Source organism: Drosophila sechellia, chromosome 2R (genome assembly GCF_004382195.2).
Source record: "Drosophila sechellia strain sech25 chromosome 2R, ASM438219v1, whole genome shotgun sequence".
Classification (NCBI taxonomy): Eukaryota; Metazoa; Arthropoda; class Insecta; order Diptera; family Drosophilidae; genus Drosophila; species Drosophila sechellia.
In genome coordinates, this window is record NC_045950.1 from 20,206,972 (window position 1) to 20,232,835 (window position 25,864).

Sequence of the window (25,864 nt, forward strand, 5' to 3'; positions counted from 1 at the left end):
CGGCTTCTTTTTTCTGCCGCCTGAAAGCTGAAAGCTGGCAAGATAATTCACTGAACGAGGGCTGGGATAAGAAGTGGATTTATGTATATGGAATATGAATGTTAAAGTTAGGCTAATAAACATTCGAAGAAAACCCCCTGCTTTAAAACACTAAACTTCAGTTTTGATTCCTTTGTCCTGGTTGCTGGTTATCCTGCTGGACCATTTCCTGTGGCCAGCATGTTGAAACCAGCGATTGATTTATGGCTTTTCCCACAAAACCCACGCACTTGCATCGTGCTCTGCATCCCTAGTGGCTCGATTTGCGGATGCGTGTAAACAAATAATCTAGCTCCCAGGCAGCAGGAGCAGCGCCCAAGTTCAAACGAAGCCAGAGCCACCGAAAACATGTAAAAAACGAGCAGCCGGACCACACACGCCACTTTCAGTTCGGCGGCAGGGCTCCTTGCCAACAACAAAAACTCCGTCAGCTCCGTTCCGTCGCATCCCCCCACCTGCCCTCCAGTTGCTCCAGTCCGCTGCTCCTGCTCCTGCTCCCGAATCTCCTGGCCCGGCCAGGCCGTATTGATTATTGTGATCTGCCGTGTGCTCCGCTCTGGGGGTAATTATGCAGCCAGGGGACCCAACTCTTTGCGGGAGTAGGGTTTTCGTTTCGGTTTCGACATGGGGATCGGGATCGGGAATGGGGATGGGGGCCGGCCTGTCATTTATTTTAAACGATTCCTTTACACATGTCGGAGGCTTTCGCCGCCAACGTCGCCAGTCCCCTGCTCCCTTAGCTCCCAGCTCCCAGCTTCCAGCTCCCAGCTTCGTTTTCAGCTATATAGTAGTACAGCTCGGCTACAGCTTCTGCCGACGGAGGCATGCCAATCATTTTGCGTTGATGAAGTGCGAGTGTGAGGCAAAAATGTTGTTCCAATAAGTTCAGTCGCTGGTGCTGGATGCCAGAATGCCAGGAAGCGAGGATGCCAGGAGGCAGTCCGTCAGCATTTCAGTGCCTCAGTTTGGCAGTCGCAAATCGCTGATCGATTGTCGGGGGCAGCGTGTTGACTCTATCGTTGCACAAACGGAGCAGCTGAAGTATTGTGTCAACAGCGAATGCACTCAATTTGATTCACGCGGCATTTACTGGCGTGTCAGCAATTTAAAGGAAATCAATCAAAAGTGTGTAGGATATATGGCCAAACATAGGGGGGGAAATGCATGAGGGGGAATGAGCAGAAGGCCAAAAGGATTTCAATTCGTGAAAGTACACACAGTTCAATTAAAAGTGGAGAACTGAGTAAACATTTGCAGTAGTCGGAATATTATTATCACGCAAGATTCATAGATTTTTTACTGCTATTCCACGCAAACCAAATATTGAATACTACCCGAAATTTGGGCCCAATTAAGAGCACATTTCCGTCCGAAAGGCCTAAGTTGCTGCCAAATTAAAGTTCGATCGCCGTTCCAACAAGGGCCCATTCTGCTCGCGCAGCAGCTAAGTGACTTGTTCCACCTCTTCGCCAATAATTAATTTGTTGAAAATGCAACGCCGACTCTGGGCCACCATGGGCGTCGTGGAGATGGGATCGGAGCTGGCGGAGACAGGAGCAGGGAATCCGGACAGCGGCGCACTGACAGGCGGGCAGCGGCCTGCATTATGCATGAGATTGGACCTGGAGCCAGGTGGACGGCGGATGGATGATGGAGGCTGGAGGTTGGAGAAGGGGCGTCTTCAAGGTTGGCGGTTGTCAACTCGCGATGCTCTGCCCCCCCTCCCCCTGCCGACGGAGTCTCTGTCGCTGCCCCAACTGCTCCACACTGATTAAGTCACTAAAACAGGCGGCTGCTTTTCTAACTAATTTGCTGTTAATTTGTTGCTACGCTACGGCCAGACGCAACTCATTTCCTTCCTGTCACAGGGCAAAAATGCTGTTTAACTTGCCTTTTTCCCTCGCCTTCTGCCGTCGGAATTCCGGGAAAACCCCCTCTCACACACTCACACTCAGGTGAAGCCAGCCAAAACGCAAGGCGCGTCGGCGGGGGAGGGGCGAGGGGCGAGGGGCGATGGGGAAAGGGCGGAGCACAGCAAAAACTAATTTGTTTATATCAGCAAAATGCATAATAATGCCAGCGAAAATTTCATAACAATTTCGAGCTGACATTTACGAGGCTTCTGGTTCGCTACCTCTTGAATTACAAAACAAGAGGAGCCGAGTACTCAAAAATGGGTGGGCTTAAAAACAAGTGAGTTTCTTAAAGTTGATACTAAATAGTAAAAACAAATCAAATGTGTGGTTTGAACTTAACTTATTGCTATGAAATACTCCAAAAATTAGTTAAATAACAATATATGTGTCCCCTTCTCTGATTCCGCTGCAATTAATGACTTAATCCCCGAAATGGACTCCACTCAGCCGCAGCCTTGGCTGGTAACCGATACTGCTGCCCCGGAGTGGCCCTAATCACTCGGGGACACATGTAATGCCCGGACCCAGCTGCACATGCACTCGAATCGGCCAACACTCGCCTGTCAAAGCGTTTCCAAAGCATCGCCTCATCGCATGTTGCATCCACTGCAGCTACCCCAGCTACCGAGCAATCCCCAGCCCAAGCCGCACTCCACTGCACTCCGACGCCTCCGTGCCGCTGCCACTGCCACTCGGATCTAATGTTTATCTTCCGTGTTTCGGCCAGCTCCGATTTCTTGCGGGGCACTTTGCATGCGGATGGCTGGCGGGGATCCCCCCTTCCGAGACGCGGCCGAGTGGCGCTCAGGCTTTCCACCGAAAGTCACGTGCGGCACATAAAAATCAACGCACATCAGGCTGCTCCGCCGATTCTGGGCTCTTGTTCTTGTTCTGGTTTTCATTGAAAACGAAATCCGAAAATCAAAATGTTGGCGCGACACAAAGCAACACAAGCCATCAATGGGGCAGGCCCAAAGCGAGGGCATTAATTAGGGGAGAGCCAAAGTGTATGTATTGTTTTTCTTATGCTTATTCTTATTCGTATTCGTATTCTTTTTCCCATACCCGTTAATCGCTGGGTAGAAGGGGTATGCCCGTTTGGGGTGGAGTTCGTAACATCGGGTGAAGTTTTGAAAAAACAATAAACTGGAACAGCAAACTAATAGGAATCCTTAAGTATGCAGCATAGTTCCTACTGGAATCAAAGTTAATCAACATTTATGGCGCACACCTTACTGTGTGAGCAGCGCTTGTAAGTAGGCAGCATCTTTGGCGGCAAGACTGCGTAACGGGTATCCAGAAGTCGGTGCCCCAGTGCACCGTTCCGTCTTGCCGTTTTTCGGCCTTTGCGAGCTAGTGTGTGTGCGTGGGGGCGACTTCGGGCCGTCTTCGGGACTTCGTTGGGGCCTTCTTCGTTCCTTGGGAGCTGCCGCTGCCTCTGCCGCTGCTGGCGTCGCCGTCGCCTCAGTCGCTGCCTCGGTCGGCGCTGGCGTCGCAGTCGCTTCCTGCTCTCGACGCTCGGGCTTTTTGGCTTTCTTTGCGCACGACTCTCGGGCATTTTGCGTTTGCACGTCAAGGCAGGCGGACGACGAGGACGAGCGGCGAGATACTGCGGAAACAAGTGGCAGCCAGTGGCAAGAGCTGAACTTCCGCACCCGGGAAACGGTCGCGTGTGCTCCGAGTGGAAGTACGGAAATACGGAAATACGGAAAATTCACAAAATTCGGACGCGTATTCGCCGAGTCGGGGAAGCGCCGGCAAGTGCCCGCTGAAGAATCGCAACTATGCGTGCGGCCACAAATCAAAATACGAATTTATGAAAAGTGCTCGTTCGCCAGGCAAAAGTAAGAGTGCTCGTGCGTGGGCCATCGGCTAATTGCTCGTGACTCGGCAGCCACAGGTGGTGCTCCTGCCCCGCCACGCCCCCAACCGCGCCGCCCACCGGCCAATTGTTGCGGCACACGCAGATTCGCAGAAGCGTAATTAAAGTGGGACCCGGGCGAAAGGTCAGCGGCAGCCGCAATTAGCAAATCTAACAGTTCCGAGAATCGACTCGCTGCAGCCCCAATAATTGGGGCCCGAATCTCCAAAGAGCAGAACCGACGCACAGTGAAACTCCCCCCAAAAAAAAGTTGCAAGGAAATTCATTTTTATTCTCTGGCTGAAGGAGAAAAGTGGGTGGCTGCTGGGGGATTCTTGGGGGCTTTTGGGGGACAGCAGGCGACGTGTGTCAAAGGTTTGACAGGCCTTAATTGAGCGGAGGACAGAGAATCAGGAGAATCAGGAGACGAGTCAGGGTGGTTTGGGAGACAGGGTGGTTGGGGTGGACTCCGGACGAGGGCCTCGCATCTCGGGATTTTCGGATTTACGGACTTACGGATTAGAAGCGAAACGCAATTTATTCCTCTTCGGGGGAGGAGGAGAATTAAAAGTTGGGCAGAAACACAATATCTTGTATCTCAGCGCATTTGCGATGCTTTCATTCAAAGGAAAATTGCGAGGGAATTACAGACATGAAACTTTTTAACGTAATTAGGAGTGGTGGAGATGTTGGGAGTATTATTCCTATAGTTCTGCAAAACAAGTGGATTAACGCTAGCACTAAACTTACACTAAACTTACTAAGAAAGTGGAGTGTTTCCTTTTTAAACGGGGACTTGAGTTCATAAATTATCAAGCAGAAAAAGCTTAATTTTGTGAAAAGTTTCCGATTCAATTTAATCTTATTAAGTAGACTATTCTGTACATTTTGGCCGCCAATCAAAAGTTGCCTCTAGTTCAATTAATAAACATGCGCCAACAAGAAATTAATCCAATTTGCCGACCATTGAAAACATAGTTATAGAGTGCGCCAATCAAAAAGCAATTCATTTAACGAAATTTGCAAATCAATTTAGCCGCAGAACACGCACTCAAAGGTTGTTTCACCTAGTCAAAACCCAAACCCAAACTGCAATCAAAGAACCAAACGAGTGAAAAATAAATATACAAAGTGAACTAAAGCAAAGGAGCACCATGTCGCCAGGAGTGGAGCTGCTGCTGCTGCTCTTGCTCAGCGCGTCGCTGCACGCGGAGATCTCCCACTTGCCAATGGCCAGCAACCGCATCATCCTGGACTCCACGGAGCTGCTCCAGAACCCGCTGATCCCGGACGCCGGTGTGCCAGCGGCCAGGGCGACGCCACTTCCGCCGCAGAAGTGTCCTTCGCTGCAGCGGTACCGCAAGATGCTGAAGGACTTCGACGACCTGGAGGACCTCTACGTGGACGTGCCCGTGCACATAGCTCTGGCGGAGCGGCAGAGGAAGCGGTGAGTGCGGTATTTGGCTTGTGCTTTTGGCTTTCTGGGCTTCCGATGATGGGTAGCAATACGGCTAAGTGCGCTGGCGACGCCGCCTGCCACACAAATCAAATTACGGCCAAACAAATGCGAAAGATGGCCAGAGGAGCCAAACTCAGGGCCGCCTCTCCAAGACGAAGGAAAGCCAACAAAGGCGGGAGCAGGAGCAAAAAATAATTTATAACCACGACGTGTGGCTGGCCAAACAAAAAACATCCACAGCCAGATTTTTTACGCTCCTCCCAAAGTGTGTGTGCATGTGTGTGTTCGCCTCTTATTTGTCTAGTGTGCGAGTTTTGCTGTCCTCCCAGCTGCCGCCACAAATCGCACTGTGGGGTCAGGCTGGGATTCTAGTGAAACCTCTTGATTAAGTGTGCCACTTTAATCAATGGATTCTATCTTCTATGACTCGATCTTAATAATATAATTTAATCCGGATTCTGATAAAAGTTCCCTTAGTTCGTTAAATTTATAAATTCGATTATCCTGTGTTTCTGTGGCAATCCAGGTATAGATTTTCGCCAGCCACTTTAAAGTTTCTGCCACCACACCAAAGTTCCGCACACTTCTCTCTGCCCCACTGTTCCCACTGCGTTGCACGTGGCGTATGAGTAACGTTCTTTTTTTACGATTTTCATTGGTTTCCGATGGGCCGCAGCTTGTGCCTGGGTCAAAAGAGGCCCGTCACGTTTTCGCTTAGGCTCTGGCTGGACTCCGGGATTTCAGTTTCCATCTTCTCCAGTGAACGTGCACCCAGTGCGCTTGGCTTTTTCCCGTTTTTGCGAAGCGGGGAAACTGGAAGCCCTCGGCTCGTATAACACTCGATCATTTGCCACAGAATGCCAGCAAACATTCAAATTAATGTCGTGGCTTGTCGTCAACTTCTTTTCGGTTCGTTTCTGGAGTTTTTTCTCCGCATTTCCCCCCTCTCGCGTGGAGTGTGTACTGGGCATCGGTGTCGCGCGACCCGGCGAGAGTGCTCCAATTGCCCAAGTGCAGCTCGAGTGACCAGCCAGCGGGAATCTGGAGATTCGAGATCGGAGATGCGGGACTCGAGATCCGAGATGCGAGATCCGAGAGCCCAGATCCATCGCTAGAACCAGAGTACGTGACGATCGGCTCGAGTTGCTCGGTTTGCTGAGCGTGTGAAAGGAGCGAGTTGGCACTGTTGCTAAAGAGTCGAAGCTTTGGCAAGAATCGCGTTTATGGCGCGTGCAACCATTAAGCGTTTTGCTAGAATCAGCAAGCCATGCCCATACCCATACCCATTTCCATCCCCGTTCCCATTCCCACTTCCATTCCCAATTCCCATTCCCAATTCCCATTCTCAGTGGCCCCGTGCGTATCCTTCCACGCCATGCCGCCAATCAAGGGGAGGACGCATTATACTTTTGCGCAAACAAATCATAAATATTAATTTTACGACTTAATTCGACGGCGCAATATGCGCTCCCGTTCGCATTGCGTTCTCAATTTCCATTCTCAGTACCCAGCACCCAGTTCCCGATTCGCATTCGCAAGTCGATCATTCAGGACGCGGATGCCACTGGCGGCCACCTGTGGCATTCGCTAGTTGGGGCAGCCAGTCAGTGGCCTGAAATCAAAACAAACCCCAAAACAGCCGGAAAGGCGATTGTAGCGTTACCTGCGGGCAATCGCCTCGACAGACGGATACCTCTTAAAACTATGTGTCCTAAAATATGATTAAGATTTTATGTGAGCCAGTATTGCATGCCTCTTTAGTTAATAATGTTGGTTTTTTTTTTTGCATTTTTATTTAATTGAGATACTTTTAGATTCGTTTGAAAGCTACTAAAGAACTCTCACCTTTACAATTTTCCATGCATTTCATAATGAAATGCTTTTAATTCACTGGTCAAACTTTTCACTCCGTTACGAACCTGATCCACCAACTTACAAGTATACCCCCCTTCCGGCTGATTTGTGCAGGGAATGGAGGCAGAATGCTGTTAATATGTTGATGCTGTTGTTTGATTGTTGTTGGCGTTGCATTTTTATGTGCGCCGCAGGCTCGGGCGTGTAAACAACTTTTATTGCCGGCCGGCACTCGGCAAACCCGCCCGCATCTCCAGTTTTATGGCGTGAAACTATTTATTTGTAAGCGCATCAAAGGAGCCACAGCTCCAGCAACAAATTGCCATAAAATGCGAAGCATAATTTAGTTTTGGCCTTTTTGTTTTCGGGCCGCAACTCAAAACTACGCAGACCTTGCCGGCCAGCAAAAGCAAAACAAACTGAGTTTCGCACAATGACCAATGCCCCATCATCATCATCATCATCATCAAACCCAGCAGCCACATCCACATCCACATCCACATCACATCCACATCACTTCACTTCACATCGTCGTCATCGTTCTGCGCCGCCAGAAAAGATCTCCGGCGAGTGTAGTGGGTATAGTATTTTTAGCACTTGTCAGAGTACGAAAATACTCGGCCAGACGCAGTCCGTCTGAGGTTGGCTCTGCGGAATGGGAATGGGAATCCGAGTAGAAATCGGAATCGGAATGGGAATCAGCATCAACATGAGAATCAGAATCCGCAGTGAGACAACCAAGTCCAAGCCAAAGCGAACCGAACAGACAGAGGGGCGTCGCTCCTAGTCGGACGACTCATCACCATAGTTCAATAGTCTAAAATTTCCCCAAAACTAGAGGAAAATGCAGGGCAGTCGGGGGAAGGGGAAGGGAAAGCCATTTTCGAATTACGGACACTAAGTGCTCACTGTGCCCATTTCGGTGTGAGTAATTGAGTGCGTCTTTGTTTCGCATTGTTTGCGGCGTGAATCACTCACAGAATCAGTATCAGAGTCGGAATAATAGAGATATCAAATAATTGTTATGTTCTTGGCCGACAACAGGATCACGAGTGAAACGGGAGACAAATGGGCTAGTGGGTGAACTCCACTTACACTTGGCTTTCCCGAGCCGTCGGATGATTACTCATCCGCCACTCAATGTCGGCCACAAGATCCATTAATGAAACAGATGATGAATTGTCTCAACAAGTTGCCATGGGAATTTTCCAAGGCGCCATCTGATTTATGACTCCAAACATCTAGTATCTGGCGGATTTCTTTTGAATTCTGAAATCTATATGAATTATAGATTTTGTAGATCCCATTCAACTGGTCATTCGTTAATGTTTTAAAAGAGCGTTCCTTCTTGAATTTTATTCATTACCTTCCATGCTTTCATTCGAATGGTTTACGCTCCATCAACCTATTTTACTACCTATTCAATGGGAATGGACAAGAATCAACGAATTTTTCTCCCGTAACTCACATAATTCCGCAAAAGTTGTCCCTGCTCCGTGGCGCTACTTTCAATTCCATTTGGGATATTTTCCAACTGAAACTTGTGCCATCTGATATCCGAGCGATATTTGTTTGGCTGCCCTGCAGTAACTTCCTTTGCAATCAGCGAATGCGCCACTTATAGGGATATCTGCTTAACTCGTTCTTTATCTCTGTTTACGCCCAGAGTTTTCCGGCAGCAGAGCAGCTGGGAAAGCTGAGGCTGATTGTCAATTTGCGGAAAGCGGGGGGAGGTCGTCCACTGCGCACTGCCCCGCCCGCCTCCACTTCCACTTCCATTCCCGATCCCAAGCCCAATCCCAGAGGCACGGGCACAGACTCCCCGCCGTTGTTGTTTGCAAAAATAGAATTTTGTCTCTGATTTTAAGTATTTCGCGTGAAAAGTTACAGAAGCGACACGAACGGCACGGACCAGACCAACCACACTATACTATGCTACACTATGCCATACTATATAGACTATAGACCAGACAAGCGCCCCAGACATCGCAGGAGGATGCAGGATGGCGGATGGGGGGACGGGCTTGGGTATTGCCAGTCGGAGTCAGTGTCTCTCAATTGCAAATTTATGTGAATTGAGTCAATTTTATCGCAGCCAGCTAGGGAGTTAGTTTGGGTTAGTTTACTTTTGACTTGTTTGTCCCTGGAAAACTTTGCGTCGTTTGACTGGCGTAAATCGAACGACTGGAGCCACTTGAACTTGGCGCTGCCAGCGGTTGTCCTTTGCTGCCTTCCTCCTCCTCCTCCGCCTCCTGGCCCTCCTCCTGTCCTGCTGTTCGCTCGTGCTGACCAGCTGGGTTCGCCAGCTGTGGATCATTAGCTCGACGAGGAACGTGAGGGCGGCGCAGCAGCTGCCCACCACCAGGATGAAGAAGGGTCCCTTCAGGTGCTCCTTGGTCAGGACGATGGCTGTGTCCGGGAACTGGGGGCGCATCTTGTTGATCCTGTTGAGGTACGTGTTGTTGTACCTGAAGTCCGCGTCGATCTTCTGGAAGATGCCCACGTCGCGCATGAGGCGGATGATGCTGTTCATTTCGAAGAGGAAGGGGAATCCCGCCTTCATGATCATCTGCAGCGGACTGCTAAAGACGTTGTTGGGAAAGGCGTATATGACATCCGCCAGGGGACTCTGCATCGTGTACATCCGGTTGCTCAGGATGCACCGCTGGCCCCACTTCACCGCCTCCAGGTTTTTCGATTGCGGAATGAACTCCGGCGAGATGTTGTATCCGTTGAAGATCCACATGTCGTCGTCGTTCTCGAACCAGTCGCGACTCTCCTCGTGGCCACCGAAGGGAATACCCGCGGCCACCACCTCCGTCAGCTCGTCCAGCTGGTGAAGGTAGCCGGGATCCTGGAAGGTGGCTATCATCTTGGACGTGTACATAGCCACCACGTTCAGGCCGTACAGGGTCAGGGCCATGAAGAACAGCCTCGTCGTCTCGCAAATGGGTCGCTCTTGGACGGCTATCGATATGGATACGGCCAGGGCATTAATGGCAGTCAGACTCAACTGTTGGTAGTACTTCGGCTCCGGCAGAATCTTGACCAGGGCGAACCAAAACAGCCAGCAGATTATTAGGATCAGGATGAATCCAATCCAGGTGTAGGCTTCGAAGATGCCCACCATCGCCTGCCAGGCGGGTCTTCTGTCGGCCATTTTTATGTACCAGGTGTGCGCATCCTGCAGATAGGTATCGGATCCCCAAAAGTGGTCCGCCACCTCGTTGTCCGGATAATAGCCGCCGAAGACAAAGTCGCACTCGTTGTTCTGGACTTTCCCCAGTAAGCCAGTCCAGTTAGCTGGGCCATACATTTCACCACGTGACTCCAGGCTGCAGGTTTGGTTTACCTTACCAGTGGAATATAGGGTAGTTGTTAGCTTAGCACAATAAGCAGGACTTTTGCAAGCAAAGAGGATATTTAAGTATGTAAATGTCCAAAACTTACATCGAATTTCAGCCGATTTTTCATGAACCCCAGGATCCTCATCTCCAGTCCCAGGATACAGTCGGCCTCCACAAAGGGAGCAGAGATGGAGGAGCAGGCAAAAAAGGTGCAGTTCCTGGGACTGAAGCCTGATACGTAGTCCTGCATGGAGGCCTTCACGACAGCATTATTGGGGTAAAGTTGGCCATCGTGGCACTGGCCCACGCTCTGGACATTCAGAATCCTGCAGTTTACATTGCTGTAGTAATCATTGACCAGCAGATTGTAGTTCATGGAGGAGTTGGCATAGAGAAGAGCAACTCGATGCACGTAAAACATTTCCATGAGGTCCTTGAAAATACTGGAGGCTACGCCAAGAGGATAATTCCGACAAGTAGCATTATGAAAGAGCACCAGAAAACGCGCTCCTGGATTCCAGGATCGCATTTTGGCTATTTTTTTCGCCATCAGCTCTTTTAATCGCGTCACCGAGTCCACCACTATCACATAATTGTCCGCTAGGATCAGCTCTCCCTGGTCTTCCGTCCCATACGTGATGTTGTAATCACTGGCCACGCGCATCTGGAAGAGTTCCTTCCTGTCCGGCGGACCTGGATTCGTTACTGCTTCGTTGATCAGCTTGCTGAATCCCTCCTGGATCTGATCCGCCGGACTGGACAGATTGAAGGCGTGCGTCAGCATCAAGTTATAGGCTCTGGTGAAGCGCTCCGTCGGCTTGCGAAAGAAGAAGATTTGGGCGAAGCTATCGAGGCAGCTCACTCCGGCCTGCCACACATCGGGTCCCAAGTCTTTTTCGGGCAGCATGAAGATCACCGTGTTGGCCGTCTCATTCGAGGGATTCACTATACCCTGGCACAGGTTGAAAGTCTGCCCCAGAAAGATGATGATGATAACACCCGGATTATTACACCACATTATTGCTTCTGTCACGTCGGACAATTGCGAATTAACTACGGCTGGTGTGAGTTTCAGTGGGAAGGTGATGTGACTGATGTCCTACATTTGATTGCATGGGTATATCGGTTAGGGGTCTGGGGAAGTATTAAAGGCACTCGGTGCCTCTGACTGATCCATCGCAAATCGCTGTAATATGATAATCCGTCCATTAAACAACCACTGCTGGCTTGTAAAAGTGCATTAAGTCATTCTGCAGTTTCGCGTCCGGAAGCGCATTCAACTTTCGCCTTTGGCCGATGTTTGCCTTGTATAATTGACTGCTGTCAGCGTGCCGACAACGAGGATGCCCCCAGCAACAACAACAAAAAAAAACAACAACAGCAGAAAACAACAAACAATCGCCATTGCAACATGCAAGGCTTAAATTAAAGCAAATATTTGCTCAGTCGCAGCGGCGCCGCCGCCAACAATGGTCGAAATGCATTAAAACACTCCATCAATCCGAGCCTTTTGGCAGGGCGGCCAAAAATACGACGGACTGCATGGTATAATGGCTATATGGCTATGTGGCTATGTGGCGCACCAACTTCTGTTCGCTCGTCCGGATTGCGGGGGATGATGACGAGGAGGATGGCCCATGGCGTTGGCCGGAAGTAGCCGGTCATAAAAATAAAACTCGAGATGGCCGGCCATCTCGCCAAGTCAATGAGTCATTTGCTCCAATAGAATGGCCATCCTGTCCTGCCCCTTTGGCAACTGCATCCTTGCCAGCTCGAAGCTCCCTGTGTCCCTGTGTCCATGTGGGTGTATCGGCGAGCTCATTTGTCTTAGCAGTTTGTCATTAGAAAAATTGCTCGTAAATTTCGCATTTAATTACAATACAAGAGCCAGCAAGTTCAGCAAAGGGCCAGTGCCCAGGGGACTTGAACTCAATCTTTGGCTGCAACAAAGTTGCAGCGGCATCAGCGAAGATGGATAAACAAAGTTGGCGAAAGGACAAGGGCAGCCGAAGCGGGTATACCCTTTCGGATGACCAATAATCAAACCAACCTGCAAACCAATGGTGACTAAAATATTGCAGTGAGAGATACAAAAAGCATTCTTTTTGACACAATTGTAATTTGATTAGTTATTGTTAAGTTATAGGACAGCATTCCATACAAACGCCTTATCTATCCAAGCTGATCCTCTAGTCAGGGTATGGCCAAAAGCCGCTGACTCATTTGGTTCAGTTCGGCTCAGACAGACGGCAAAACAAATTGCGTGTGATAATTTAGTGTCATCATTTTTGACAAAGGGCGTTAACAGCTCACTTACTCCGCCCCTCGAAGAGCCGCCTTCATCTCGTTCTCCGTCTTCCAGATTTGTGCTGAACCTGAACGACTCGACCCCGCTGACGATTCGCTTTTCGGCGCCCGTGGGCCGCAAGATGTACTACAATCAGACAGGTAAGTCCGCCCCTTTGTGGAGCCGCGTACCACCAACCCGCCGCTAACCCTCCACCCCACCGCCTCTGCAGGAAACCCCCTTCGGCCGGCGGCAGTGGCACCAGGGCCAGGTGTGGCTGTGGGCAGTCTGGTGGTGCCCTGCGCCCTGCGCGGCCAGTACGACCTCTTCGTCCTCGCCCGCCACTCGGGAGCCCTCAAGGTGGACGCCCTGGCGGAGCATCCGCAGCACGACTGGCCCCTCCTCAACGCCACGCACCGGATCGCCATTCGCACCCAGAACCGCGTGCGGAAACGCGAGATGATCGTCAAGTGGGAGAGGAGGTGAGATCTAGATGCTTTCATTACAAGGATCTATATATAACTTACTTATCATTATTCAAAATCGTTTCAGCAAGTTTGATTTCCATGTCATGCACTATTGCCTGGTGATTCAGAGACTCTCCATGGACACGCCGCGGATGAGCTTCACCAACTTCTGCCAGGCGGTGTCCGCCTACACGGACCAGCGACCCATGACTCCCAGTTGCGCCGCAGGCGGTCCCTTGGAGGGGATTTGGGGTGCTCCACCACAGCGGGAAAGGAGACTTAATCCCCGGCAGAATGTGCACATCGTGTGCACGGGGAAGAGGCGCCAGCAGCTGCTGCGCCGCCTTCTCCCGAGGAGCAGTTACCATCTAGACCTGTTCGGAATCCACCAGGGTCGGCAGAACCTCACACTGCGACTGGCCAGCAGCCAGGTGAACTTCAACCGCACCCAACCCCTGGCCCTGAAGCAGCAGGCTCTGATGCAACTCAAGATCGGAGGACAGCACGGGAAGCAGGTGTACAGCTTCAAGGTGCCGCAGACGACTCGCCAGCTGGGGGAGCCGTTCATGAGGCACCTGTTAATCCCTTGCTCAGGCAGCGAAATCCGGGTGAAGCTGCTGCGCCAACGCAGCGAGGTGGGAAAAACGGAGGCCTTCTACAGTCCCACGTACATTCGGCAGAAAGGAGTCCTACCAGGAGAGCGCTATCTCATGCGGTTCGAGCCCAGCAACGACGACGAGGCGTTGCGAGCCCAGAAGGTCATGGTAGGGAGACCATCAGTCCGCGGACTATGTGGCCTGGCCGAAAGTAATGCTTACTCCTATTTCCCAGGTGGCCCTGAGCAGCGAGGCTCTGTTCCGGGATTTGCCCGAGCTGCCGCAGAACACGACAGTCTTCAATGTGCGGACGCGGTGCAGTAGAGCCACCATTGCCTGGAATGGCTCACCGGATGAACGGGAGCTGAGGTAAAGCGCCAATGTGGAGTTCTGTGTGTGCCTTCGTTTAAACTAAATGTACTTGCAGCTACTGCATCATAGTGTTCAACCTGCCGCAGCGCAATCGCAGCGTGGTGGACTTCACCAACTACTGCATGGACTTTGTGCCCAAGCGGGTGATGCAGTACAGGAACTTCGAGTGGATGACCTGCAGAGAGAGGCAGCAGAGGTGGGTCCTGGCACAGCCAATATGTAACGATATGATAATATGATACTCCCCCACAGTCCCGACAACATCGAGACGGAGACCATACTGAACCTGATGCCGGGCTCCAGCTACCTGGTCTACGTGACCGCCAACCTGAGCATGGGCAAGCCGCTGCCCTACCAGGCGCTGACCCTCCACATGGCCAACCAGTGCCTGGACGGATCGCACGAGTCCTTCTACTAAGCGCTACCAGTGGTGGTCGTAATCCCCAATCCAAACCCATACCCAAGCCCCAAAGCTTCGCTGCATTTTCGAATACAAACACTGAACTATCCGTCGTTGTAAAGCTACCTTATCCACTACGATTGCTACACTATCCTACAAAAACTACGCTGGTTAAAAGACTATAGCTCCATATACTATATATATATACAATATCGAGGCATGTGTTGTGTGGGCGAGTGGGTGTGTGCGTGTGACTTCTGATTGAGTTGCCATTTGATTCCAAGTATTTTCGAGTGCTTAGTTTTGTAGTTTGTAGCTAGCCGTTAATGTTTGTATAAACTGTTTCATTGGTTTCCCACTCCGCTTTATTCGATAAGCTCGTTTTCTAGATTTTAGCCTTAGCACTCCTAGTTTAATGATTAAAGTTAGTTTCGCTGTTAAGTTTACACCGTAGTCGAGGCGTCTTGAGTAGTTCTTTTGTACATTAAGCTTACACTTAGCTCTACATTAGATATACCATGTCGAACCTACGAGCCTGCGAACATACGTTGAAAGCGTTGTATTTTTTGAAGCCGAACTTATGCAACCGAAAGGAGACAATAAACAAATGTGCTATAAAGGACGAAAGTGTCGCAAATAAATGTGAACCACTGCTAAAGAAGACCGATTTGCGCAAGGTGTTTTACTCGGCGGCGGTGGCAAGAAGCGTTTGGGGCACGAACGGCGGATGAGTGATTGCCACTCGTATCTTCATCATGACGATGGCGTGTGCAACGAGCTGCGCATAATAATGACAGCGGATGGCAATCTGAACGATAAGCGGCACCCGATAATGAAACATTAAACTAACCCGTCGGTAGTCGCTGGCCATAAATCTGTCGGCAGTCTGCTCGCAGAAGCTTTTAGGTGCGGACCCCTTGCGCGGCATACTTTCGGGCTTCCGTTCCGTTCGCCAATGGCCCTGCTCCACTACACCTTCGACCAGCTCGAGTTGTACCTAGAATGGGCGTTCGCCCAGCACGGAGAGGCCACGCCGAGTCCCTCGATCCAGCCGTATCCGGGCGTGTTCGTGGGCGATCTCAGCCAGCTGAATCGCTTCAAGCGGCACGCCTTCTCCGCCGTCGTGGGCACGCTCTTCGTCCTCGCCTTCTCCGGCAACCTGAGCACCCTCTACGTGAACAGCCGCCGGAAGCTGCGGCCCTTCTTCCGGGCCTGCCTCATCTCCCTGGCCTGCAGTGACCTCGTCTCCAGCGTCTTCTGCACCGTGTCCTACATGGCCCAGTTCCAGGCGCAGTATCTACAGCTCTGGGTGAGTCGGCAGGGATTGAGCAGACTCAACACAAGCTAATAACAAGTCTTCTTAGACAATTGGTGGCTTCATGTGCAAGTTTGTGCCCTTCATCACCACCACGTCGGTGTTGTCGGGCAGCCTGACCCTGGTGGCCATCGCCTTGGACCGCTACTTGGCCGTGATGCGACCCGTGCTGGGGTTCTGGAGTCCCGACAAACGCTTCAGCACTCTGTGCATGCTGCTCATCTGGGCCTGCTCGATAGGATCCTCTGGCCCGCTGCTGGGCATCTACGACTACCGGAAGATCTATCTCTTGGATGTGGAGGACTCCGGAGAGGAGAGTGGGGAGGTGGCGACCGCTGTGCCCGAGGAGCTGGTGGTAACCGAGCTGGAAGTGATCCACATGTGCCTGGCCGGGGACGTAAGTTAACGACTGGATTATCGCTTAATACAGTTGACAGCGATTAAGGGGACTTGGACGGGGGATGTCAAGTTGTTGAATCAATGTTCCGATTATCTTATCAGCCGCGTCGAAAACAATTTATGCAATTCTATAAATATTCCGTTTCAGCACGACGTCGGACTCTACTACGTCATACTGTTCACCCTGATCTTCCTGCCGTGCATAGTGTCCTTCCTATGGCTGAATGCCGTGATTGCGAGGCAGCTCTGGCTGCGGAGGCACTACCACCAGGAGCAGCAGGTGCATCAGCAGGAGCCCAAGGAGGGTCAGTTCAAGACCATGTCGAATGGCGGGGACCTCCTGATGCCCTCCACCTTGGTCAGTGCCGTGGGAGTGGCCGTGCCCTTTGCGCTGGACAACACTCCCTTGCCGCCCAAGAGTCCCGTCAAGGCTCCTGGGAAGAAGACCACTGCTGCTGCTCTGTCCAGGGAGGCCAGGCACCGCAGGATGGTGGCGGTGGTGCTGCTGATGATGGCGGTTTTCATATGCCTTCGACTGCCCGCCTGGGTCTTCCTGATCATGCGGCTCTATGGATCCTACTCGGAGGCCATCGACTGGCTCCTGTACTTCAGCTTCGGCATACTGAACCTGTTCAGTTGCGCCCTGAACCCAATCTTCTACACCTTCCTCACCCAGACCATTAGGACCGTGACGCTGGTCAAGCACAAAATTCAGGGATTCCTTGGCTGCCCGCTTGGTAAAGTGCCGGATGGCATGCCCACGGATCAGATGGACAAAAGCAGGTGCTGCTGCGGCCTGAGGCCACCCACCTTCACATGGAGGTGCCATCCCAGCCGCGATAGGGCAGCAGCCACGGTAATCAGGGATGTGGACCAGCCAGATCCGCCCTCCGACCAGGTGCAACCGGATCCGAGTAGCCTGCGGCGGTTCCTCAGCTACAAGCAGGAGGTTTTCACCATTTACAAGCAGTGCGGTGACTCGTCGAGTGCGTCAATCGAGTCCTCCGCCTGATAGGCGGTGGTCATAAATCACCCGGGTGCATTTGTCGGATACGGGGGCCAACGGTTAGCAGTACCCCAGAACTTGATTGATGGATGGATCCAGCCCCCATTCAGTCGGTACAGGCGCAAAAACGGTTTGTCACGGTGGGTATATCAGCCACGAATACATTAGTACGCATATAAGATATAAGCGCACATCTTATGTACCTCATCAAATGTGTAAATATGAGGAATAAACGAATGGGTGTTGGCAGCTAACTAACCATTAACACTTGGCACAATCGAGATCGGCAAGGTCTCAGTCATTATTGTGACGAAAACCTAAGACCTTCTAAGTACCACTTTAAACTATGTATATATAGGAGAACCTAAGCTAATTGTGAGATTAAAATGCAATAACGCCTAAAGGTGCGAATATACCTATTTTTAAATATTGTTACTCTAGAAATACTAGTTAACTGACATATGTGATTAGTTTTGGTTCAGACAGACTATCTTTCTTATTTCTAAGAACGTAGTAATTAGTTAATGGAATTAATTAGTCACCGAAACTAAAATTTGACTGATTTGAGTCATGCCAAAAAAGAGAACTGAGCATCTTATATAGAGTCAGCAGATCGTGGACGAGACAATGAGCCCGCAATGCAATAGAACTAGATTGTATCATATACTAGATACTTCCGTTTGGAACAATGGTTAACAGATCTCGTGAGAGATAGAGCTGAAAGCAGTTAATTGTCAAATGTTGGGCACGCCAGTTAAATTTAGCTGTGCGGCGAAAGCTCTCTCCCATACTCTCTTCCCATGAACTTTTGTAAGCCGCAGAGCACGAAGCTCGACTCAAAGCTGAATTCTGCGTTTTCTGGCATTCAGTGTCGGCGGTTCGCGGCGAGCGGTTGGATTCGGATTCTTTGGTCGGTGGGACGCGAAATCTTCTGTGCGGCAGGTGAAATCTTCGGCAGAAGAAACACGAAGCGACAACTGTGGAGTGTGGAGTGCATACCGTACCGAAAAGAGATAATAATTCGGACTGTAGAGTCGTGAGCCAAACAAATGAATCGCAAATAAATGAGGGCAATCACCGGAACAGAGCTGCGAGTTATGGCACAATATTGCCTATAAATAGTGTAACTGAAGGAAAGAAAAAGTGGCAGCCGTCGAAGAAAACACAAGAAACGAAAAGGGAAAGAGCCGAGCCACAAACAAAGCTAAAGAAAACAGAAATCGAAAGAACAAAGGCGGGTTCGTTGTGGGTCAAGAACGAAAGTTCGGCCCAAAAGTGCCCGTTCCGTATCGATTGTGCATTTTCGAGCGGTTTTGAAGAGGTAAATATGCGAAGTCTGCGGCTTGATCAGTGTTTTGGTTAGGGTTCGATTCGATTCGATTCGAAACCAGTTGCTCTACACTGCTACACATTTCGTCAGAAGCAACGCGTCAGGAAAAACACGTTTGCGCATTTCACTTTGGGTTTCTTAACTTGTCACGCATGCGCAGACCGTTTTGCGAAATCCCAGCCTTGTTTCATTTTTCCCTGCCCATTCTAAGGATCACCAGTCCATTCGTTGCTCAGACCTGTACAGTGGGATCCGTCCAAATGGGAACTGCTGGTTACGCGGCTTTGCGCTTTCGTTTGGCATTCAGTTCTCCGTTTCTATTTGCGTGCAGTTTGCTGTAAGCCAGCTATTCGAGGTACGATGTTGGCTATGTGGCTGCATGTTTAATTAGCCCCCGCTAACCAAAGTGTTCGGGCCACAAAAGCAAATAAATGGGCCAGTATTTGGTCATGACGAGGCTGGCCAGTGGCCACCATACCGTCCACTCGAATGGCAATCAAGTCACACGCACTCCCCGAAGCTTGACCATGAATACTAAGTCGCTGGAGAGGAGATCGAAATGTCTTGTGGTATTAGATCGGAATAGCTCACCTTTCTAGCACCTACGTGCCTTAAATAGCAATTAATTTCTGTACAGTCATCGGTGAGTCGGGCTAAATGGCCCAATTCTGGGCCACATTCTCCCGATCGAAGCTTTCTTTTGTGAAATCAATTAAAGACTATCAATCACTCTTGGGAAAATACCCACGAATTTCCGAGGGAAAGAAAAGAAACTCACTTTCGTTTTCATCTGGCTAGTCGCTCCCACCACCACCCGTGTCTTTCCTAATTATTATAAAACCAGAAATGTCCATTAAAACATTACATGCAGCGTGACCGCGACTGCAGCATTATACAATAGACTCTAACAGCAAAGCCAACAAGATGGGAGGCAGTGCGTCAGGCCCTGGGAGATTCCGATTCAGATTGAGATGGTAAATGGTAAATGGGCAGCCATGGGCGTGTGACCCACTCCATTTAGCACATGCCCGAGTATTTTGGACACAACAAAGGCGGACGAGCGAGGAAATTATTTTATCAAAAATAATTTCTAAAGAAAGTGAAAGTTTGTCGGGCGGGCTCACATTTTTTCCCGTTGCGGGCCCTTTTCTCGGCGCAATAGAGTCTGAATGAATGGGCTCCAATACTGTGAATGAGAAAGCTGGACAACAGAACGCTCGGCTGCAGATGGTGCGTGCGTGTGCCAAAAATCCAAATCCAAATCCATTCTTCCGACCACGTGCTGCAGGTGTAGCATACATAGATGTGGTCGATGGAACCGGTTGGCCAAAGAGTCTGGCTTTCGGCTTTCGACCGCGCTCGTCTTTTGATAGTTTTGTAATGCCTTTTTGATGGCTGTAACTTGACCTGCATTCAGCTGGAAATTAGTGTTGTCCTCGGTTAACCTTGTCCGCGAAACGAGTTTCCCGCCATCTGCCCCATCACATGTGTTAATAATGCATCGCATGTTTACTCTGGCCAGGTCCGTACCGGCGCCCTAGAGAAGCACTTTCGATTTTCGCTCGAGCCACCGCGGCAAATAAAAAGTGCTTGCACCCTCGGCTATTACAGTACGCCGACGATTTCTCTCCGCGTCCAGAGGCCAATGTACCTTCGTGCGACACTTGCCCATCGTCTGGCTGTCTGCCTATCCGGCATGTCTGGCTGGCTGGCTGGCTGGCTGGCTCCAGCTCCATCTCCATCTCCAGCTCGAGCTCACGGATCACGGATAATGTGTGAGGAGGCATGGTCGGCCAATTTGGCGTGGCCATGCCAATTGGTCGGCATTGAGCGGGGCGCATAATGTGGGCCTGGCCCCCCACAAAACACGAAGCACCCAGAAAGCCGCCACCACAAACAAATCAATTGGCTTCGGTTGCTTTGTTTACTCGCACTTGATTGTTACTTTGAATGCCGTGTCATGTGATACAAAGCTGTTTGGATGGGTGGACCATCAACTGGATGTCTCGAGATGACCCTGGGTCAAAGACGCCTATTAAGTTCATTAAATGTCGCATACATTTGTAGTTACAAAAGTCTGCCTTTCCAAGGAACTTTAATCATAGGAAAGGTGGCATAATATTCATAAGAAATCGTGGACAAGTGTTTAGTGTATCGCTTGCAAGTTTATTCCGACCAATTGAATTCAATATCCAAACACCTAATCTAAACCATTTTGTTGTTTAATTCCTGTTTACCCCCTACATCTTTATTTTGCGTGTTCAACGCGTTATTTAGTTCACACTGATAAAGTGTTCCTCTAAAAACAACTGCAGCTTGATAGCGCAGTGCCCACCAAAAATAAAAAATCTAGCAAATAGTGTACCAACTACATCTGGTCAACAGATGCTGATAAGGCGGCTTGATAAGGCCATCTCGGAAATCAGTGAGTGAGCTTGTAGCTCCCGATATAAGCTTATATTTATATTGTAAATACAGCGCACATGAGTCGCCGGCAACTGTGGACTAAAAATGTATCTGTCAATCCAAATAAAGCGCCGCCACAAATACATCTAATGTGGATGCATCGGGAGGTGACATTCCCCGATCTGCCGACTTTGCCGATGATATTGCTCCTGTTTGTGGCTGTTGTGGATGCTTCTGCTTCTGCTGCTGCTGCTGTGTTGTGGGCATCCAAACATATCTGCCATTACAGCTAACGAGATTTTAAGTGCTGTCAAATGTTGATGAAAGCGACTAACACCAGCACACAAATTGAAATTTAGATTCGGAATCCCCAGTGACAAGCCATCGGAGGGGTCAAGTGAAGAGGGTTTGGGTGGGAGGATCGGTTGGGAGTGGGCAATAGGATTTGTGGCCAAGCAACGTAATGCGACAAAAGCCAAGGGGCAATTTACGGTCTGCATGGAGCAGATACCTTTATGGCTGAATAAATGAGCAGGATTTGCAAACAGGTTTGGTTCACTCATTCTGGCTCAGTCATGGCAGCAGATGTAATAACTCGGTAAAACAGGATTTGACTTTTGGCCTGCAAAGGTAGATGGACTTCCCTAGGAAAAGGATAGAATACACCTAACACATTGCCCCTTGTCTTCTGAAAAAGTCCGAAAACTCTGCAAATATTTCCATTGAGCTGGCAAGTGGGTAACCACTCAAGAGAGAGCTATTAAAGAGTTATAGCTGCCGGTTTACTTATGAGCCTGTCCCCTGCATTACATAAATGTTTATGATAGTGCCCATAAATCAGGCAGCGAAGAAACTGCATGCTGACGACCAAAACAAACCGAAACGTTGATGAGCCACTGAACATACTCCTACCTTCGGAGGCGGCGTAATGAAACCCGTTCCACAAAGTAATGACTCTCCAATTTGCTGTCGCTTAATACGAGTATTGTTGTTTTCTTTTTCCGGGTAAACCCTGTTATGTAGGTCAAGCCGCATACTCCAGTCCACACCTGGTTGAACCTGGCGTAGCGAAGTCCACAAGTCCGCACAATATGACACAGCAAGAGCCGCCGTGGCCGAGTCCCGGTTCCAGCTCCAGTTCCAATCCCAGGGGAAAATGCTGGCTCATCCTCGTACTTATGGCCGTGCTCCCAATGGTGCCAGATGGTGAGTAGATGATGGGGTTAGCATCAAGTCAGCGTCTAACTAAGACTACTTCCAGTTGGAGCCCTGCCCTTCCTGTTCACGCACATCAAGCCGCAGATCAACTGGACGCAGCCGGAGATGGAGAGCTGGGTGATTGAGGAGCAGCCGCGCAGCATCGAGCCCCACCTGGAGCCAGTGCTCCATCCGAATCGCACGCACCGCGCTCTGTCCTCGGACAGCACGGATGCGGAGTTCCTGCAGAGGTTGGTCAGCATGCGGCACAACCAGACGGCCAGTTCCAGGATGCTGTGGTACGACGTGGCCGGCGGAGATGGGCTGGTGTACCCGCCGTTCGTGGACAAGGCCCTCAAGCTGCTCAACCTCAAGCAGGTGGCCTTCGAGATCGAGAACAGCGTGATGTCCAAGGTGACCTGCACCGCCTGCAGAGCGGGAGCCGGGATGCTGCAGCATCAGATCCAGTCGGGCAAGACGGATGCTGAGCTCATTCGCATGATCACGGACTACTGCACCAATCTGAACATCCAGAGTGCCCGGGTCTGCCAGGGTGTGGCCCAACTCTTCGGCAGCGAGCTGATATACGTGCTGAAGAGGGTCAACTTGAGTCCTGATGAACTCTGCAGTTTTGTGATTGGCGATGGTTGTGCGGACGTGTACAATCCCTATCACGAGTGGGAGGTCATATTCCCACCAGTGCCCAAGCCACCTCGCCTCGCAGATCTGCCTATTCCCATGGAGGCGGCGCCTTTCTTCAAGGTCCTGCACATTTCCGATACCCACTACGATCCCCACTACGCGGAGGGCTCCAATGCGGACTGCAACGAGCCGCTTTGCTGCCGACTGAGCAGCGGTCGTCCTGCCACGCCCAATGCAGCTGCCGGAAAGTGGGGCGACTACCGCAAGTGCGACACCCCGAAGAGGACGGTGGACCACATGCTGTCCCACATAGCGGAGACCCACAAGGACATCGACTACATTCTGTGGACGGGCGATCTGCCACCGCACGACGTTTGGAACCAGACTAAAGAGGAGAACCTGGCCATCATTAAGGACACTGTGAAACAGATGGTCGAAATGTTCCCGGGAGTCCCTATCTTCCCTGCCCTGGGCAACCACGAAAGCGCTCCGGTGAACAGCTTCCCACCGCCGTATGTTAACCAGGTGGACATATCCATCAGTTGGCTCTACGACGAGCTGGACATCCAGTGGCGCCGGTGGCTGCCCCAAAGTGTGACCCACACAGTGCGGCGCGGTGCCTTCTACTCGGTGCTAGTTCGACCTGGATTCAGGATCATCTCGCTGAACATGAACTACTGCAACAACAAGAACTGGTGGTTACTGCTCAACTCCACGGATCCCGCGACCGAGCTGCAATGGTAAGGAGAGCTGATATAAATAAGATCTAAATAAGATCATTTAAAATGCTCTACTTTTCCAGGTTTATTTACGAGCTTCAAAGTGCGGAGTTCTCTAACGAAAAGGTGCACGTGATAGGTCACATTCCACCAGGACACTCGGACTGCCTGAAGGTCTGGTCTCGCAACTTCTACAAGATCATATCGCGCTATGAGAGCACAGTGACTGCTCAGTTTTATGGACACACGCACTACGATGAGTTCGAGATGTTCTACGATCCGCACGATCTGAGTAAGACCATATCCTTCGGGCCAATATCACAGGACCCTAATGTACTCCCTCTTTCCAGACCATCCCAACGGCATTGCGTACATAGGACCCTCCGTATCGCCCTATTACGATCTGAATCCCGGCTATCGGATCTACTACGTGGATGGCGACCATGATGCCACGACGCGCCTGGTCATCGACCACGAGTCCTGGATAATGAACCTCAAGGAGGCCAACCTGTATGGCTACCCCATTTGGTACAAGCTCTACACAGCCCGAGCGGCATACAACATGAAAGCCCTGCGTCCCAGTGATTGGAACAACCTGCTCAACGAGCTGACCAATAATCAGGAGCTATTCGAGCTGTACTACAAGTAGGTGTTTGTGCTCAGATGGATCTATGTGGATTCTATACAGTTATGGGTTTTCCTTCAAGATACTACTGGAAGAACTCCCCGGCGCGACCCACCTGCGATGCGGAGTGCAAGAAGAGGCTCATCTGCGACTGCCGGAGTGGTCGTTCCCACGATCGGAAGCACTTCTGTGCCGAGGTCGAGTCGAAGATCGATGAGGAGTCGTCCAAGTCCTGGAAGTCCTGGTTCTACAAGGGATTGACCAACTCGTAAGCAATGTTTATGTCACGTTCGTGTTTGTATGGTGTAGGCGGCTCACACAAACTAATTTAACTCGAGTTGTAATTGTAATCAATCACATAGTTTAAGTCATTAGATATTTATAGCTTTTTGATCGTCATTTCGCATTCACAAAACAAACTATTACTGCATAATAACAACCCCATTTTATTTTTCGCACTGGTGTGGTCCATGCAACAACTAAAAACCTAAAACATATGACCGAACAGCGCCGAGGATCGGACTGAAGAGCCGGCCACCACCACCGATGGCTATGGGCCTTTCGATGTGGTGATTGTTAACGTTGGTGGTTGATTTACCAAGGAATAAGGACACTGTACATATCACTGGTGGCCAGAATCTGTAGTGCCCATCACAATAAATGACCTAAACATTTACCCCCAAACTCTTTCTTCTGCCCAAAAGCTATAGCCTTCTGTCCTCCATCACATACCTGCCCAAATACCTGCTCGGATATCGCTGATTCCGATGTGAGATGATCGTTTGAGGTCATCCAACTGCAAGTCAATGCAATCGCAACGAAGGAAAACTCCTACCCCATAAGTTTACTATGTGATAACTAGTGCTTAAAACCATTTGTCTTAGTGTACGTTAACGCAATGATGTCCCAAAACTGCCTGCTTTGAAACCCTACAATCGCCCTTCGGAATCTGAGTCAGTGAAGAATAGTCATTTATCTGTAATCGAGTCGATGCTGTTGCCCACTCCGCAGCATTTGTGGGCGTGGTATGTTGTGCGCTTCTACGCAATGGATATTGTCGAGCAAATTACCTTTTAGACACCTAATTGTAAAGCTAACCTAGGTCTTCACTTAAATAAAGTGCAATTATTTTTATACAACATAAGATGTTTCTTCTTTTTGGCGTTTGCTTCAACCTTCTTCATTAAGCTATAAATTCGAATTTAAATTCAAATTTACCAGTGCTGTAAAACACATCCCTGCGCTGTTTTACAGCACAGTTCTTAACAGCGGCTTAACAGAGGACTGTAGTGTTATGTTATGTAGTACTTATCGATATCATGCAGTGACTATCTGTAATCGGCGTAATGTCTCGAAGTAGAGCGGGAAAATTCAAAAACGAATCATTTGATAACGTATTGAAATTACCAATGATATGCGAATGGATGATTTGTAATCTTGCTAAGAATCTTATAAAGCAAGTGCTTAAAACGAAAATAGCATATTAATAAGACATAATTTTTTGATAGGCAAATTGGTGATTAAAAATCAGTCCCTTGAACTTAGTAACCTTTCGAATAGGTTATTGATACGTTAGAGGATTAGAGGATTAGGTTAGAGGATTAACTAGCTTAGTCTCTGGAAATGT

General features: G+C 49.9%; 4 protein-coding genes across 8 annotated transcripts; 3 read left to right on the top strand and 1 right to left on the bottom strand.

Annotated features, from left to right (window-relative positions):
- Nucleotides 1-3,515: 3,515 nt before the first annotated feature.
- Nucleotides 3,516-15,265, top strand: LOC6618940. Of its 2 annotated transcripts, none has more exons than XM_032715868.1 (8): nt 3,516-3,961; nt 4,853-5,263; nt 12,839-12,924; nt 12,996-13,245; nt 13,316-13,994; nt 14,062-14,195; nt 14,254-14,394; nt 14,451-15,265. In XM_032715868.1, exons 2-8 carry the CDS (start codon nt 4,971-4,973, stop codon nt 14,614-14,616), a joined length of 1,749 nt encoding a protein of 582 aa, XP_032571759.1. In that variant the 5' UTR covers nt 3,516-3,961; nt 4,853-4,970; the 3' UTR covers nt 14,617-15,265. The 2 variants fall into 2 exon arrangements, with proteins under 2 accessions (XP_032571759.1, XP_032571758.1); XM_032715867.1 differs by having other exon boundaries at nt 3,516-3,799.
- LOC6618783 lies at nt 9,069-11,494 on the bottom strand. Its single transcript, XM_002042998.2, has 2 exons — nt 10,580-11,494; nt 9,069-10,481 (listed from the first exon to the last, which is right to left on the bottom strand). Exons 1-2 carry the CDS (start codon nt 11,492-11,494, stop codon nt 9,252-9,254), a joined length of 2,145 nt encoding a protein of 714 aa, XP_002043034.2. The 3' UTR covers nt 9,069-9,251.
- Nucleotides 15,266-15,514: 249 nt separating the features above from the next.
- Nucleotides 15,515-17,737, top strand: LOC116800502 (gastrin/cholecystokinin type B receptor). The gene is made up of 3 exons (XM_032715869.1): nt 15,515-15,907; nt 15,963-16,310; nt 16,461-17,737. Exons 1-3 carry the CDS (start codon nt 15,554-15,556, stop codon nt 17,322-17,324), a joined length of 1,566 nt encoding a protein of 521 aa, XP_032571760.1. The 5' UTR covers nt 15,515-15,553; the 3' UTR covers nt 17,325-17,737.
- A 442-nt stretch (nt 17,738-18,179) lies between these two features.
- On the top strand, nt 18,180-25,378 carry LOC6618785 (sphingomyelin phosphodiesterase). 4 transcript variants are annotated; one of them, XM_032715332.1, is made up of 7 exons: nt 18,180-18,639; nt 22,078-22,260; nt 22,316-23,633; nt 23,696-23,904; nt 23,963-24,257; nt 24,320-24,505; nt 24,746-24,830. In XM_032715332.1, the coding sequence occupies exons 2-7, from the start codon at nt 22,146-22,148 to the stop codon at nt 24,828-24,830; spliced, it is 2,208 nt and encodes a 735-aa protein (XP_032571223.1). In that variant the 5' UTR covers nt 18,180-18,639; nt 22,078-22,145. The 4 variants fall into 4 exon arrangements, with proteins under 4 accessions (XP_032571223.1, XP_032571222.1, XP_032571221.1 ...); XM_032715331.1 differs by lacking the exon at nt 18,180-18,639 and adding an exon at nt 21,910-22,001 and having other exon boundaries at nt 24,699-25,378; XM_032715330.1 differs by lacking the exons at nt 18,180-18,639; nt 24,746-24,830 and adding exons at nt 21,910-22,001; nt 24,942-25,378.
- Nucleotides 25,379-25,864: the final 486 nt, after the last annotated feature.

Bases quoted from the DNA above. Each gene is read 5' to 3' on its own strand.
- LOC6618940 (XM_032715868.1), top strand. From the start codon at position 4,971: ATGTCGCCAGGAGTGGAGCTGCTGCTGCTGCTCTTGCTCAGCGCGTCG. The intron at 14,196-14,253 runs GTAAAGCGCCAA...ATGTACTTGCAG, and splicing joins CCGGATGAACGGGAGCTGAG to CTACTGCATCATAGTGTTCA. The intron at 14,395-14,450 runs GTGGGTCCTGGC...ACTCCCCCACAG, and splicing joins TGCAGAGAGAGGCAGCAGAG to TCCCGACAACATCGAGACGG.
- LOC6618783 (XM_002042998.2), bottom strand. From the start codon at position 11,494: ATGTGGTGTAATAATCCGGGTGTTATCATCATCATCTTTCTGGGGCAG. The intron at 10,482-10,579 runs GTAAGTTTTGGA...TCCACTGGTAAG, and splicing joins AAAATCGGCTGAAATTCGAT to GTAAACCAAACCTGCAGCCT.
- LOC116800502 (XM_032715869.1), top strand. From the start codon at position 15,554: ATGGCCCTGCTCCACTACACCTTCGACCAGCTCGAGTTGTACCTAGAA. The intron at 15,908-15,962 runs GTGAGTCGGCAG...AAGTCTTCTTAG, and splicing joins CGCAGTATCTACAGCTCTGG to ACAATTGGTGGCTTCATGTG. The intron at 16,311-16,460 runs GTAAGTTAACGA...ATTCCGTTTCAG, and splicing joins ACATGTGCCTGGCCGGGGAC to CACGACGTCGGACTCTACTA.
- LOC6618785 (XM_032715329.1), top strand. The intron at 23,905-23,962 runs GTAAGACCATAT...CCCTCTTTCCAG, and splicing joins CTACGATCCGCACGATCTGA to ACCATCCCAACGGCATTGCG. The intron at 24,258-24,319 runs GTAGGTGTTTGT...TTTTCCTTCAAG, and splicing joins CTATTCGAGCTGTACTACAA to ATACTACTGGAAGAACTCCC.